Source organism: Somniosus microcephalus, chromosome 6 (genome assembly GCF_052327205.1).
Source record: "Somniosus microcephalus isolate GS21.2 chromosome 6, FLI_Smic_1.0, whole genome shotgun sequence".
Classification (NCBI taxonomy): Eukaryota; Metazoa; Chordata; class Chondrichthyes; order Squaliformes; family Somniosidae; genus Somniosus; species Somniosus microcephalus.
This window is the reverse complement of record NC_140992.1, coordinates 276,325,672-276,342,976: the sequence shown is the minus strand read 5'-3', so window position 1 is coordinate 276,342,976 and position 17,305 is coordinate 276,325,672. Positions and strand designations below refer to the sequence as shown.

Sequence of the window (17,305 nt, the reverse complement as noted above, 5' to 3'; positions counted from 1 at the left end):
TACCAAATATATTATTAAATATATTTCACCCTACCTTCCCCCTTAAGTTACAGCCACCATGAACACATCCCTGTGGCAGTGGGCATGTGATTTGATCCAGGACTTGCTATAAGAGTATAGCAATTTGAAATCTCACAGGCGAGGTGGCTGAAGTGAGTTTAGGCCATCTTAAGTTAACGGTACAAAGCTGCTCGTAATTCAGCACTGCTTCCAGCCTCACTCAGACGGCTTATAAAGATAACTGGAATTGAAATGTTGTGCTGGTGCTGTGAAAGCTGCACTTTTAAGGGTGAGTTTAAAGGGGGACCTCTCAGTGACTCTTTGTTGCCCTATTGAGCAGACATTTCCAATAGAACTTTTCCTCCTGTAACGTCATGAGGTCCTGCCCATAGACCTCATGAGTGGCCTCAATGCATAATGGGTAGATTTTCGGCCGTAAAGTCACTTAGTAGAGTTTCGTGATGTCACAAGAAGAGAAGCGGGACTCCTGTTCCCACACTGTCTCTATCTTTAAGCTCTAATGCAGAAAACAGCAAGACATGACTGAGAGAAAGAGATGCAGCTTATTACATTAAGATCTTGACGCAATCCCCATGGACTCTATTTCCTCTAAAAGAATGTTGTTGGGACAGAGCAGAAAGGTTTTTCCTTGTGACAAACCAGTACTGTACCTGACCTGGGAGTGCTTGATGGGACGGCGTACAGAGAACTTTACTCCATCTAATCTGTGCTGTACCTGACCCGAGAGAGCTTCCTGGATAAAGTAAACAGTTTTGAATGTGCATCAGGCACATGCCATAGCTGACCTGAAACTGCTTTGCTCCTGAGACGGAGTATGAAAAGTAGAAAGTGCTATTTTCCCCAACACTGACATCAGTCACCTTAATGAGTTCTGATATTACCCTTCAGAATTACTATACTGCAACTGCACTTATTGTTTCTTTTACTTTCCCTTAAGCATACGTACAGGACTACTTTTGTAAAGTCGGTGGCCTGGATGCTCTTGCTCAGGCCCTTGTGAGGTTGGCAGACGAATCTGTAAGATATCATTCCAGCACAGAGCTGGTAGTAGCTGTGACAAGGACACTGGATTCCTGCATTTCAGAAAATTGTAAGTAAATCAGTAGTTTGAGCCTCTAAGGTCTAAAGCGGCATTCAGTTCCAATGCTGGAAAATGTAGCTCCTCAGTGGCTCTGTTGGTAAAGGAAGCGAGTGACTGAGCCATGCAGAACTGAAAGTCTCAACCTGTTTGGTGTGTGGGGGGTGGAGAATCAGCAGGTGTCACTGACTCCTGCTGGAATATGTGTGTATGTATGAGGGAGAGCGAGTGATCAGGATCGGGCTTACCCGTGATGTTCTCCATGATGAAATACATCGAAGTTACAAAACGGAAACAGGCCATTCGGCCCAACCAGTCTGTGCCAGTGTTTACCCTCCATGCGAGCAAATAATCACAGTTACTCACCCTGTTCCCAAATCCATTCAACCCCCTTTCCTTCATCCACCTAGCCAATCTAATCTTGAATTAGTTTCTGCCTCAACCACTAACCCAGGATGTGAATTCCACAGCCTCACGACTCTCTGTGTAAACTTGTTCTCTTACATTTAACCTTGTATCTGTGGGCCCTTGTTTTAGGTCCCTCAACAACTGGAAACCGTCTGCTACTATCTGCACCGTTCCATCTTTTCATAATTTTAAACACTTGCTATCATACCGCCCGAATAACTGCAGTTCTAACAAAAAAGCCCCATTTTTTTCAAGTCTTCTTCATATTTATATTCTTTCATACCAGGCAGCATCCAAGGGAATCTGCATAGAAACATAGAAACATAGAGATAGGAACAGGAGTAGGCCATTCGGCCCTTCGAGCCTGCTCCGCCATTCAATGAGATCATGGCTGATCTTCATCTGAGATCTTAGCTGATCTTACCAGTTCAGTACCCCGTCCCCGCCTTTTCTCCGTAACCCTTAATCCCCTTAGCCTTCAGAAATATATCCAATTCTCTCTTGAAAATATTTATTGAATTAGCCTTCACAGCCCTCTGTGGCAGGGAATTCCACAGGCTCACCACTCTTTGAGTGAAGAAATTCTTCCTCATCTCTGTTTTAAATGATTTGCCCGCTATTTTTAGACTGTGGCCCCTGGTTCTGTGCTCCCCTGCCATTGGAAACATTCTCTCTGAATTCAGCCTGTCCAGGCCTGCCATAATTTTATATGTTTCGATGAGATCCCCTCTCAATCTTCTAAACTCCAGTGAGTACAAGCCCAAACTATTCAATCTCTCCTCGTAGGTCATTCCCGCCATTCCAGGTATCAGCCTGGTGAATCGCCGCTGCACTCTTTCCATGGCAAGAACATCCTTCCGCAGATGGGGCGACCAAAACTGTACACAATACTCCAGATGCGGTCTCACCAGCACCTTGTACAGCTGTAGTAAGGTATCCCTATTCCTATACTCGAACCCCCTTGATATGAAGGCCAACATACCATTTGCCTTCTTAATCGCCTGTTGCACCTGCATGCTCTCCTTCAGTGACTGGTGCACAAGAACACCCAGGTCCCTCTGCACTTCCCCATCTCCCAATCTATTGCCATTTAGATAATAATCTACCCTCCTGTTTTTACCCCCAAAGTGGATAACCTCGCATTTATCCACATTATAGTGCATCTGCCACGTATCCGCCCATTCCCCCAACCTGTCCAAATCGCACTGTAGCCTCCTGACATCCTCATCAGAGCCCACCCCTCCTCCTAGTTTAGTGTCGTCAGCGAATTTGGAAATATTGCATCCAATTCCCTGATCCAGATCATTTATATATATTGTGAACAGCTGGGGTCCCAGGACAGATCCTTGCGGCACCCCGCTGGTCACTGCCTGCCACTCCGAAAACGAGCCGTTTATTCCAACTCTCTGTTTTCTATCCGCCAGCCAGTTCTCTATCCACGTTAATACTTTGCCCCCAATCCCATGAGCCTTAATTTTGCATGATAATCTTTTGTGTGGAACCTTATCGAAGGCTTTCTGGAAGTCAAGGTACACCACATCCACTGGCTCTCCCCCATCTATTTTACCAGTTACTTCCTCAAAAAATTCCAGCAGATTAGTCAAACACGATTTACCCTTTGTAAATCCATGTTGACTCTGTCCGATCCTTTCCCCATTTGTCAAGTGCTCCGCTATTTTATCCTTAATAATGGACTCTAGCATTTTGCCCACAACCGATGTAAGGCTTACTGGTCTATAATTCCCTGCTTTCTCTCTACCCCCCTTTTTAAATATTGGGGTAACATTAGCTACCCTCCAATCCACGGGTACTGTTCCCGAGTCAATGGAGTTCCGGAAGATGATCCTTAGAGCATCTGCTATCTCCAGGGCCACCTCCTTAAGTACCCTAGGATGTAGTTTATCAGGCCCCGGGGATTTGTCGGCCTTCAGTCCCCTCAACTTACCCAACACCATATCCCTAGAGATACTAATTTCTGTCAGCTCCTCCCTCTCATTAGTCCCTATGTTTGCCGATATTCCTGGGAGGTTATTTGTGTCCTCCTTTGTGAATACAGAACCAAAGTATGAGTTTAATTGGTCTGCCATTTCCTTATTCTCCATTATATATTCTCCCGAATCGGACTGCAAGGGACCGACTTGGGATTTTACCAGTCTTTTCCTCCTGATATACCGATAAAAGCTTTTGCAGTCTGTCTTTATGTTTGCTGCAAGTTTACTTTCGTATTCTATTTTCCCCTTCCTGATTAATCCCTTTGTCCTCTTTTGCTGTATCCTGTACTGCCCCCAATCTTCCGGTCTGGTGCTTTTTTTTGCCAGTTGATATGCCCTTTTTTTTGATTTTATGCTGTCCCTAATTTCCCTCGTTATCCACGGTTGAGCCACCTTTTTAGGTTTATTTTTATGCCAAACCGGTATAAACATGTTCTGGAATTCTTCCATTCTATCTTTGAATGCTTGCCATTGTCTATCCACTGTCAATCCCCCCAGAAACACCACCCAATCAATCTTACCCAATTCCCGTCTCATACCCTCGTAATTCCCTTTATTTAAGTTCTGGACCTTAGTCTCTGATTCAATTTCCTCACTCTCCATCTCGACTGAGAGCTCGATCATATTATGATCGCTCTGACCCAAGGGGCCTCGTACAAGAAGATTGTTGATAAGTCCCTTCTCATTGCACAATACCCAGTCTAAAATGGCCTGATCTCGAGTCGGCTCCTCGACATATTGGTCCAGATAACCGTCCCGAAAACATTCCAGGAATTCCTCCTCCTCAGAATTTTTACTAATTTGGGTAGTCCAATCAATATGTAAATTAAAGTCACCCATGATGACAGCTGTGCTCTTATCGCACGCTTCTCTAATTTCCCTTTTTATGCCTTCCCTCACCTCCATATTACTATTTGGAGGCCTATATATCACACCCACTAACGTTTTCCTCCCCTTGCTATTTCTCATTTCTACCCATACAGATTCCGTTTCATCCGAGTTAATATCCTTCCTTTCCATTGCATTAATCCCCTCCTTTACCAGCAATGCTACCCCACCTCCCCTACCTTTTTGCCGATCCTTCCTAAATATTGTATATCCCTGGATGTTAAGTTCCCAGCCTTGCCCACCCTGCAGCCACGTTTCTGTAATCCCAATCAAAGCATTGTACCTCTCGAAAGCTTCAACATCCTTCCTGTATAGTGGGACCCAATACCGCCCACAGAACTCGACCTGAAGTTTTGTGGTTTTGTATAGCTCATCGTTACTCTGTGCTAAAACCTACAATCCCAGTAGCTTTTTTTGCAGCTTGATCACCCTGAGGTGTTGCCTTTAATGCCTTGTGAACCTGTACCCCCCCCCACACCGTTCCCCCGCAAATCCCTCTGCTCTTCCACAGCACTCACAGCCTACTTCTACTCAGAGTATCATTACTGCTATTATTTTTTTTACAAAATGCATCACCACACTTATTGACATGAATTCCATCTGCATTTATTAGTCCATTTCCCTCTTTTTCAGTACCCCTTTGCAGCTTTAACTATATCTTCTACTTTGGTATCATCTGCAAATTTTGACACCACTCCCTCTATCCAAACTGTATATACAGGTGTCAGCTGTGGCTCAGTTGGCAGCACTCTCGCCTCTGAGTCAGAAGGTTGGCAGTTCAAGTCCCACTCCAGAGACTTGAGCACAAAAATCTAGGCTGACGCTCCAGTGTAGTACTGAGGGAGTGCTGCACTGTCAGAGGTGCCGTCTTTCAGATGAGACGTTAAACTGAGACCCCATCTACTCTCTTAGGTGGACGTAAAAGATCCCATAGCACTATTGGAAGAAGAGCAGGGGAGTTCTCCCCAGTGTCCTGGTCAATATTTATCTCTCAATAAACATCACTAAAACAGATTATCTGGTCATTATCACATTGCTGTTTGGTTTGTGGGAGCTTGCTGTTCTGTGCAAATTGACTGCCGCATTTCCTACATTATTATAACAGCAACAACACTTCAAAAGTACTACATTGGCTGTAGAGCGTTTGGGATGTCCTGAGGTTGTGAAAGGTGCTATAGAAATGTAAGTCTTTCTTTTTTAACAGAACTGGCCCCAGAACTGAACCCTGTGGGATACCGCTACCCACTTCCAATCTCTCTGAAAAGCTGCCCTTAATTCTTACTCTCTCTTTCCCTTCTAACCAATTTTTGATCCGAAATAGCCCGGTCTGAGGTCAAACATGAATAATGTCCACCGTGTCAAGGTACAGGAGGGCATCCAGTGTCAATGAACTTGTAACTCAATATAATTCGGCACTGACAGAGGAAGAGAAAATTTGAGGAGGAAAGTATATATATGTTCACCAATAAAACAGAAAATGCTTGAAATCTTAAAATAGAAAGAATTTACACCTCATCAAGTCCCAAAGCTCTTTACAACAAGCCAATTACTTTTTGAAATGCAGTCAAATTGCACGTAAAAAGGCTTCACAACCATTTCTGACGAAGGGTCATCGACCTGAAACGTTAACTCAGTTTCTCTCTTCACAGATGCTGCCTGCCCTGCTGAATATCTCCAGCATTTTCTGTTTTTATTTCACAAACAGCAAATGAGACGAATGACTAATTAATCTGTTTATGATTGAGGAAAGGGTGTTGGCCAGACCAGCTTCTTCCTCTTCTTTGAATAGTGCCATGGGATCTTTCATATCCACCAGAACGGGCAGACAGGGCATCAGTTGTCAGGCAGCTCTGACAATACAAAACTCCCTCAGTACTGCACTGAAGTGTCAGTCTAGCTTATGTGCTCAAATCCTGCAATGGGGCTTGAACCGTATCAATTTAAGGCGAGTTCCACCAACTGAGCCAAACTGACACTTAAGAAGACCGGTTAATGATTTGGGTTTTTAGATGTTGGTAGATTACTGTGTACCCTGAAAATTGGAGCCCTCTGTGTCGCAACATACAGAAGGTTTGCTCAAAGGTGAGCAGGAGATGCTATGGTTGATTGGCAACGTGAAACTATATTATAAAAATATGACTTATTTTCCTACCCTTGAATTCAGTGATTTCTGGTTGGGTATGGTTCCACTGGTAACACCTTGCCACTTCAAAAAGTGGCTAGATGAATTAATGCAGTTCCTAGAGTGTTACTACAGAGCATACATGCCAGAAGCTCAATATAGTAAGGGTATTGTTTCCTCCAACAGTGAAGAACCAATTCTGCTCTGCACCACATAGGTGTCGCCTATCTTCAAGTGTGAGCCTAGAGAGTGAGTGTTGGCAGCTATTGAACTGTATAGAAACATAGCAGGAGTCGGCCATTCGGCTCCTCGAGCCTGTTCCGCCATTTAATGAGATCATGGCTGATCATCCAAACTCAGTACCCTGTTCCTGCTTTCTCCCCATATCCCTTGATCCCTTTAGCCTTAAGAAATATATCTAACTCCTTCTTGAATATATTTAATAAGTTGGCCTCAACTGCCTTCTGTGGTAAAGAATTCCACAGGTTCACCACTCTCTGGGTGAAGAAATTCCTCCTCATCTCAGTCCTAAATGGCTACTCCTTATCCTTAGACTGTGACCCCTGGTTCTGGACACCCCCGCCATCGGGAACATCATTCCTGCATCTAGTCTGTCTAGTCCTGTTAGAATTTTATAAATTTCAATGAGATCCCCTCTCATTCTTCTAAACTCTAGCGAATATAAGCCTAATCAACTCAATCTCTCTTCATACGTCATTCCTGCCATCCCAGGTATCAGTCTGGTGAATCTTCGCTGCACTCCCTCCATGACAAGAACATCCTTCCTCAGATAAGGCGACCAAAACTGCACACAATTCTCAAGGTGTGGTTTCACCAAGGCCCTGTACAACTGCAGCAAGACATCCTTGCTCCTGTACTCGAATCCTCTCGCTATGAAGGCCAACATACCATTTGCCTTCTTAACCGCCTGCTGCACCTGCATGCTTACCTTCAGCGACTGGTGCACAAGGACACCCAGGTCTCGTTGCACTTCCCCTTTTCCCAATCTATTGCCATCCAAAGTGGATAACCTCACATCTATCCACATTATACTGCATCTGCCATGCATCTGCCCAATCACCCAACCTGTCCAAATCATACTGGAGTTTCACTGCATCCTCCTCACAGCACACACAGCTTTGTGTTGTCTGCAAACTTGGAGATATTACATCTAGTTTCCTTGTCTAGATCATTAATATATATTGTGAATAGCTGGGGTCCCAGCACCGATCCCTGCGGTACCCCACTAGTCACTGCCTGCCACTCGGAAAAAGACCCGTTTATTCCAACTCTTTGCTTCCTGTCTGCCAACCAGTTCTCTATCCAAGTCAGTACCTTATCCCCCAATCCCATGTGCTTTAACTTTGCGCGCCAATCTCTTATGCGGGACCTTATCGAAAGCCTTCTGAAAGTCCAAATACACCACATCCACTGGTTCTCCCTTATCTATTCTACCAGTTACATCCTCAAAAAATTCCAGTAGATTAGTCAAGCACGATTTACCTTTTGTAAATCCATGTTGACTTTGTCCGATCCTGTCACTGTTTTCCAAGTGCTCTGCTATTACATCTTTTATAATGGACTCTAGCATTTTCCCCACTACCGATGTCAGGCTTAATGGTCTATAATTCCCCATTTTCTCTCTACCACCTTTTTTAAATAGTGGGATTACATTAGCTACCCTCCAATCCATGGGAACTATTCCAGAGTCTATAGAATTTTGGAAGATGACCATCTACTATTTGTAGGGCCACTTCCTTAAGTACCCTAGGATGTAGATTATCAGGCCCTGGGGATAAGAACAGAAGAACATAAGAAATAGGAGCAGGAGTAGGCCAATCGGCCCCTCGAGCCTGCTCTGCCATTCAATAAGATCATGGCTGATCTGATCCTAACTGCCAATCCACTATCACAGAACCATCTCCTGCATCTAACAGAATTAGACACACGAAATAGGAGCAGGATCAGGCTACACGGCCCCTGGGCCCGCTCCGCTACCCACAGGGCCATGATCGATCCGAACCTAGACTCATGTCCAAATTCTTGCCCGCTCCCCGTAACCCTTAATTCCCTTTACTTCTAGGAAACTGTCTATTTCTGTTTTAAATTTATGTAATGATGTAGCTTCTACAGTTTTTTGGGGCAGCATATTCCATGGACCTACCACCCTCTGAGTGAAGTAGTTCCTCCTCATCTCAGTTTTGAAAGAGCAGCCCCTTATTCTAAGAGTATGCCCCCTAGTTCTAGTTTCACCCATCATCGGGAACATCTTCCCTGCATCCACCCGATCCAACCCCTTCACAATCTTATATGTTTCAATAAGCTCGCCTCTCATTCTTCTGAACTCCAATGAATAGAGTCCCAATCTACTCAACCTCTGCTCATATGTCCATCCCCTCATCCCCGGGATTAACCGAGTGAACCTTCTTTGTACTGACTCGAGAGCAAGTATGTCCTTTCTTAAGTATGGACACCAAAACTGTACGCAGTATTCCAGGTGCGGTCTCACCAATACCTTGTACAACTGAAGCAATACCTCCCTATTTTTATATTCTATCCCCCTAGCAATGAAAGCCAACATTCCATTGGCCTTCTTAATCACTTGCTGCACCTGCATACTAACCTTTTGAGTTTCGTGCACCAGGACCCCCAGATCCCTTTGTACTTCAGTACTTTCCAGTTTCTTGCCATTAAGATAATAACTTGCTCTATGATTTTTCCTGCCAAAGTGCATAACCTCACACTTTCCAGTATTGTATTCCATCTGCCAAATCTCTGCCCACTTACTTAGCCTGTCTATGCCCCCTTGAAGGTTTTTTATGTCCTCCTCACTCACTACTTTCCCCCCCATCTTAGTATCATCTGCAAACTTTGATATGTTACACTCGGTCCCCTCCTCCAAATCGTTAATATAGATTTATCGGCCTTCAATCCCGTCAATTTCCCTAACACCATTTCCCTACAAATACTGATTTCATTCAATTCCTCCCTCTCATTAGACCCTATGTTCCCCAAAATCTCTGGAAGGTTATTTGTGTCCTCCTTTGTGAAGACAGAACCAAAGTATGTATTTAATTGGTCTGCCATTTCTTTGTTCCCCATTATAAATTCCCCTGATTCTGACTGCAAGGGACCTACGCTTGACTTCACCAATCTTTTTCTCTTCACATATCTATAGAAGCTTTTACAGTCAGTTTTTATGTTCCCTGCAAGCTTACTCTCATATTCTATTTTCCCCCTCTTAATTAATCCCTTTGTCCTCCTTTGCTGAATCCTAAACTGCTCCCAATCCTCAGTTTTGCTGCTTTTTCTGGCCAACTTATATGTCCTCTCCTTGGATCTTATGCTATCCCTAATTTCCCTTGTTAGCCACGGTTGAGTCACCTTTTTTGTTTTATTTTTATGCCAAACAGGGATGAACAAATTCTGTAGTTCATCCATGCGATCTTTAAATGTTTGCCAATGCCTATTCACCGTCAACCCTTTAAGTAACGTTCCTCAATCCATCCTAGCCAACTTGCGCCTCATACCATCGTAGTTTCCTTTATTTAAATTCAGGACCCTAGCCTCTGAGTCAACTACTTCACTCTCCATCTTAATGACGAATTCCATCATATTATGATCGCTCCTCCCCAAGGGGCCTTGCACAACAACATTGCTAATTAATCCTTTCTCATTACATAATACCCAGTCTAAGATGGCCTGATCTCTAGTTGGTTCCTCGACATATTGGTCCAGGAAACCATCCTGTGTACACTCTAGGAATTCCTCCTCCACAGTATTGTAACTAATTTGGTTAGCCCAATCTATATGTAGATTAAAGTCACCCATGATAACTGCTGTGCCCTTATTGCACGCATCTCTAATTTCCCGTTTAATGCCATCCCCAACCTCAGCATTACGGTTTGGGGGTCTGTATAAAACTCCCACTAACGTTTTCTGCCCCATGGAATTTCTCAGCTCTACCCATACAGATTCCACATCATCAGAGCTAATATCCTTCCTTACTATTGTGTTAAACTCCTCTTTAACCATCAATGCTACCCCACCTCCTTTTCCTTTTTGCCTGTCCTTCCTGAATATTGAATACCCCTGGATGTTGAATTCCCAGCCTTGGTCACCCTGGAGCCATGTCTCTGTAATTCCAATTACATCATATCCGTTTACATCTATTTGCGCAGCTAATTCATCCACCTTATTACGAATGCTCCTCGCATTAAGACACAAAGCCTTCAGGCTTGTTTTTTTAACACTCTTAGTCCTTTTAGAATTATTATTTACTGTAGCCCTGTTTGATTTACACCCTCAATTTCTCTGCCTTCCACTTTTGCTTTCCTCCTTCCTGTATTTTGTTTCTATCCTTGCTTCCCTTTCCTCTGTCTCCCTGCACAGGTTCCCATTACAGGCAAACCCCATCCTGTCCTGGTACAATATCCACTATCCAGCAGGGTTATTGAATAGCAATCAGAGATGCTGAAGCCTATTACGGTGCCCCAACTGGCTGACATCGGCTAACTCAACATAGACAGGGAATCAAGCTGAGAACGTATGCTCTGCAGGGCTTATTAGCACTCTAGAAACTGTATTAATCCATTTATCATTGTTTGAGGTGTTTGATCATCTCAGTCTGCAGCCGAGATTAGGATTTTGCTGTGTGGAGAATCATGGAACCCACCACTAAAGAGCACAGTGCGCTGGTCCAAAACCCCCTGTAATGGTGGACATTCTCCATTTTATTTACACTTTTTTTTCCATTTAAAGAAAAACGCAACCATAACTTTTGTTGCACCATTTTATTTATGATTCCATACTCACATTGAATCCTTATTATTACCCGAAGGAAATGTTTTTTAAAGGAAAAAAATGATGTCTGACATAGTTATTTTTTGACAGCTTCTGTGGCTTCACACTTGTCAGAATACTTAATCGTACCCAAGCTCGTGGCGCTGTTGTCACAGAATGGTCTTGACATAAGCAGCAAATTGGGCATTATTCTCGCTATTGGGCACTGCACTGATGGATGTGGTAAGTGGCAGAGATTGTGCTGGCAAAGCATTTACAGCTTCATATTTGGAAACCTCTTTCATCTAGTAATGAGCTCTGCAGTATTTCACCAGCAAGGCTTTAAGTATAATAGAGCTAACGGTTGATAATTCTCCATGCTTGTCACAGGATTTGCAATAATGATCTGCAAGTTATCCAGTATTACAAAGATTGGGAGTTTGTAAGTTTCTGAGAAGTAAATATTTTTTTGCCAAGAATTTTCTTTTAATTTCTTTTTTGCTAGTTTTCTTTGCATCTCTCCTGAAGCAGCTGACTTTTTCTGGAGTAAGGCTCCTGGGGCAGCAGAAGCCCTCTGGGATCTCACTCAGGTGACCATTCTTCAACTGTGAGCTTAGGTAATGCATGTCAGCATGCTATTTCACCATAGGAGGCATCACTGATAAGCCCAATCTTGTTTGATCCCCTCCTGCAACATCCACACTAATGCAGTCTTCAGCAGGGGTCACTAGACAGCAATCGGGAGTGGGAGCCCGGGCTCATCCCCCCCCCCAACTCCCCAAACTCCCCAGCTCAAAAGAGACGTCAAAGCCGATTTTAGCACCTCAATAGCTGTACCAGTGAAATTGGTCAACTAATCAGGAATCAAACCTGGGATCCTCTGGTCTGTCTGAGCTGGTATTCCATCAGCTAGTATGTTTACCCGTTAGCTCATCGGGGGAGCAATCCATACCCTATTTAAAATAAAATGTTAAATAGCATAAATTTCATATGAATGCATTTATTACTAACATCACTCTGTGTGAGTTCAATCCCACCATCTTCACTCATTGCTGCTGTTACTAAGCAGATGTTAATTGAATTTATTCAATTCTACCACAATTACAAGAAGGAACAAGGTACTGAACCTCTGGTAATGAGCCCGACATAGTACATAAAGGCAAAATACTGCGGATGCTGGAAATCTGAAATAGAAACAAAAAGTGCTGGAAATACTCAGCAGGTCAGGTAGCATTGTAGAGAGAGAAACAGTTGACGTTTCAGGTCGATGACCTTTTGTCTGACATAGTATATGTTGGTAAAAGGGTGCAAATAGAGATTAAAGTTCAGCCTCAGAAATGCTTGACTGATTTTGCATTGTTTGTGCCTTCCCCCCTCCACACTTCCTTCCCTGATCTCCTGAAGATGCTGATCCTGCTGGGGTACTGATCCCAAAGCACTGGTGCTCCTCAGTACTTCATCCTAAATTGGGTATTCATTTGTGAGCCTGGACAAAGTTTTGGTAGTATGTTCAGTCATTGATGCGTCACATCTAAACCTGGTCATGCCCTCATCCAACATCCACCTCATACCTCCTGTGTGCCTCATTACTATACTGGACAGTGACTTTATTTAATCCATTTTGTTCAGACTCGGAAAAATATAATCACCTTAGCATCGTCCCTTTAGTCTCCATTTTCCTTTGCCAGCACCAGTAGTCAACATCACTGATGAACAGGAACCCTGACCCTCCATGTTCTGAGGACAGTCAGGCCAACAGCAGTGCCCCACAACAGCTCTCAGCACCACACAGGGATTGAACCTAGGACTAGTTTTCCCTTCTCCAATCCTTGAGGTGTTGGCACCTACTGTAACCCTCTAGTTCCTCACCCAAGTGGCCATATATTGTGTATGATCGTGCTGCAAAGCAGGATTGGTTCTGCATTCCTTAGGCAGTCAAGGAAAAAAGAGAAAGAGCCAAATTATAAAGGGATTGGAGTATGAGTAATGAAGTCTTACTATAATTATATAGGGTCTTGGTGAGGCCACACCTGGAGTACTGTGTACAGTTTTGGTCTTACCTAAGGAAAGACATACTTGCCTTAGAGAGAGTGCAATGAGAGTAAGCTTGCAGGGAACATAAAAACTGACTGTAAAAGCTGTTATAGATATGTGAAGAGAAAAAGATTGGTGAAGTCAAGCGTAGGTCCCTTGCAGTCAGAATCAGGGGAATTTATAATGGGGAACAAAGAAATGGCAGACCAATTTTAAATATATATTTTGGTTCTGTCTTCACAAAGGAGGACACAAATAACATCCCAGAGATGTTGGGGAACATAGGGTCTGATGAAAGGGAGGAACTGAAAGAAATCAGTATTTGTAGGGAAATGGTGTTAAGGAAATGGATAGGATTGAAGGCCGATAAATCCCCAGGGCCTGATAATCTACATCCTAGGGTACTTAAGGAGGTGGCCCTAGAAATAGTAGATGCATTGCTGATCATCTTCCAACATTCGATGGAATCTGGAACAGTACCCATGGATTGGAGGGTAGCTAATGTTACCCCACTATTCAAAAAAGGTGGTAGAGAAAAAGCGGGGAATTACAGACCGGTAAGCCTGGCATCGGTAGTGGGGAAAATGCTAGAGTCCATTATAAAAGATGTAATAGCAGAGCACTTGGAAAACAGTGACAGGATCGGACAAAGACAACATGGATTTACAAAGGGTAAATCGTGCTTGACTAATCTACTGGAATTTTTTGAGGATGTAACTGGTAAAATAGATAAGGGAGAACCAGTGGATGTGGTGTATTTGGACTTTCAGAAGGCTTTCGATAAGGTCCCGCATAAGAGATTAGTGTGTAAAGTTAAAGCACATGGGATTGGGGGCAAGGTACTGACTTGGATAGAGAACTGGTTGGCAGACAGAAAGCAAAGAGTTGGAATAAACGGGTCTTTTTCCGAGTGGCAGGCAGTGACTAGTGGGGTACCGCAGGGATCGGTCCTTGGACCCCAGCTATTCACAATATATATTAATGATCTAGACAAGGGAACTAGATGTAATATCTCCAAATTTGCAGACGACACAAAGCTGGGTGGGCGTGTGTGCTGTGAGGAGGATGCCGAGAAACTCCAGGATGATTTGGACAGGTTGGGTGATTGGGCAGAAGCATGGCAGATGCAATATAACGTGGATAAATGTGAGGTTATCCACTTTGGTAGCAAAAACAGGAGGGCAGGTTATTATCTGAATGGCAATAGATTGGGAGAAGGGGAAGTGCAACGAGACCTGGGTGTCCTTGTGCACCAGTCGCTAAAGGTAAGCATGCAGGTGCAGCAGGCGGTTAAGAAGGCAAATGGTATGTTGGTCTTCGTAGCGAGAGGCTTTGAGTACAGGAACAAGGATGTCTTGCTGCAGTTGTACAAGGCCTTGGTGAGACCACATCTTGAGTATTGTGTGCAGTTTTGGTCGCCTTATCTGAGGAAGGATGTTCTTGCCATGGAAGGAGTTCAGCGAAGATTCACCAGGCTGATACCTGGGATGGCAGGAATGACGTATGAGGAGAGATTGGATCGATTGGGCTTGTACTCGCATTTAGAGAGTCAGGTCCCCATGCACCTGCTGCCCATGACCTTTTAGGTGACCTTCATACCTCGGGAGCCTACTGTCAACAAGGGCAGACGTCGACGACGAAGTCCAACACCACCTTCAGTGTGCCAGTGCAGCCTTCGGTTGCCTGAGGAAGAGAGTGTTTGAAGACCAGGACCTCAAACCCGGCACTAAGCTCATGGTCTACAGGGCAGCAGTGATACCTGCCCTGCTGTATGCCTCAGAGACATGGACCATGTACAGCAGGCACCTCAAAGCACTGGAGAGGTACCACCAACGCTGCCTCCGCAAGAGCCTGCAAATCCATTGGCAGGATAGGCGCACCAACGTCAGTGTTCTTGCTCAGGCCAACATCCCCAACATCGAAGCGTTGACCACGCTCAATCAGCTCCGATGGACGGGTCACATCATCCGCATGCCCGATACGAGACTCCCAAAACAAGCGCTCTACTCGGAGCTCCGGCACGGCAAGAGAGCCCCAGGTGGGCAGAGGAAATGCTTCAAGGACACCCTCAAAGCCTCCTTGAAAAAGTGCAACATCTCCACCAACACCTGGGAATCCCTGGCCCAAGACTGCACAAAATGGAGGAGAAGCATCCAGGAAGGCGCCGAACACCTCGAGTCTCTTCGCCGGGAGCAAATGGAAGCCAAGCGCAAGGAGCGCACGTCAACCCAAGCACCCCACCCACCCGCCCCTTCAACCACCATCTGCCCCACCTGTGACAGAGACTGTAGGTCCCGCATTGGACTCATCAGTCACCTGCGAACTCATTTTTAATGTGGAAGCAAGTCATCCTCGGTTCCGAGGGACAGCCTAAGAAGGAAGGAGGTGGTAGAAGTTGCAGGTTTGGAAGGTGTTGTCGAAGAAGCCTTGGCGAGCTGCTGCAGTGCATCTTGTAGATGGTACACACTGCAGCCACGGTGCACCGGTGGTGGAGGGAGTGAATGTTTAAGGTGGTGAATGGGGTGCCAGTCAAGTAGGCTGCTTTATCCTGGATGGTGTCGAGCTTCTTGAGTGCTGTTGGAGCTGCACTCATCCAGGCAAGTGGAGAGTATTCCATCACACTCCTGACTTGTGCCTTGTAGATGGTGGAAAGGCTTTGGGGAGTCAGGAGGTGAGTTACTCACCACAGAATACCCAGCCTGCTGTTGTAGCCACAGTATTTATGTGGCTGGTCCAGTTAAGTTTCTGGTCAGTGTTGACCCCCAGGATGCTGATGGTGGGAGATTCGCCAATGATAATGGGGCAGAAATTCCTCCCCAAACGCGTGAGTACGGAAGGGGTACTCACGCGTCTGGCCGGAGGAAATGCCGGTTTTCAGCATGCACAGCGCATGCGCTGAAAACCGGCATTTCCTCTCCTCTAACCCAAGAGGTGAAGAGGCTAGCGCGTGCGCTGTAGGGGGCAGCGCGTGCGTCTTGGATTTCCTCTGTTTTGGGGGATTTGCGCATGTGTAAAGGCCTCCGGTCTTTACGCTTGTAAAAAGCACACGTAAGTATTTATTTTTACAGGTAAGTGGTGTTTTAGTGCAATTTAGAAAAAAAATTTCCACAGGTTTATTATTTTAAAGAATCTACAATAAGGTAAGTTTAGTTTTAGACCCTTTTTATTTAAAATTTATTTTTTTCAAAAAAAAAAATTATTGTTTAAATTATTTTTTTTAACTTATTTATACTTAATTTAATGATTGGGATTTTTTAAAAATTTTATTTAAAGTTTAAGTAGTGTTTTGGGGTGCAGTACTTCTCATGAGTTTGACAGTTCTTACTCTCAAACTTATGAATGAAGTTTCCCCTCCCCTGATTGGCTGAACAGTGCTCACCTGATCCCAGCCGGCACATCGCACTAACTACGCCGCTGGGTCAGGTTAGCACAGCGCGCTGACATCAGAACCTGGCCACTGACAGGAAATCCACTGCGGGCCAGGTTTCAGATGTCGGCATGCAGGGTGAGCGCACATCGGGGGCTTGCACGCGCGGCAAGCCCCCGACACCAAGTTCTGGGCCATTGCCTTTGAATGTCAATGGAGACAGTCATTAGAGTCATAGAGTTTTACAGCACAGAAAGAGGCCCTTCGGCCCATCGTGTCTGCGCCGCCCATCCATCCCTGTCCAGTCTAATCCCATTTTCCAGCATTTGGTCCATAGCCTTGTATGCAATGGCATTTCAAGTGCTCATCCAAATGCTTCTTGAATGTTGTGAGGGTTCCTGCCTCTACCACCCTTTCAGGCATTGAGTTCCACATTCCAACCACCCTCTGGGTGAAAAAGTTCCTCCTCAAATCCCCTCTAAATCTCCTGCCCCTTACCCTGAATCTATGCCCCCTTGTTATTGATCCCCCACTAAGGGGAAAAGTTCCTCTTTATCTACCCTATCTATGCCCCTCATCATTTTGTACACCTCAATCAGGTCCCCCCTCAGCCT

At 44.7% G+C, this 17,305-nt stretch overlaps 1 protein-coding gene across 1 annotated transcript in view; it reads left to right on the top strand.

Annotated features, from left to right (window-relative positions):
• The window catches only part of LOC147116737 (telomere repeats-binding bouquet formation protein 1-like), a 121,673-nt gene that overhangs the window by 53,377 nt on the left and 50,991 nt on the right, over positions 1-17,305 (top strand). The window contains exons 9-10 of the mRNA XM_085991861.1: positions 959-1,111; positions 11,402-11,533. Of these exons, the coding sequence (XP_085847987.1) occupies positions 959-1,111; positions 11,402-11,533 (285 nt within the window). The remainder of the gene's footprint in view (positions 1-958; positions 1,112-11,401; positions 11,534-17,305) is intronic.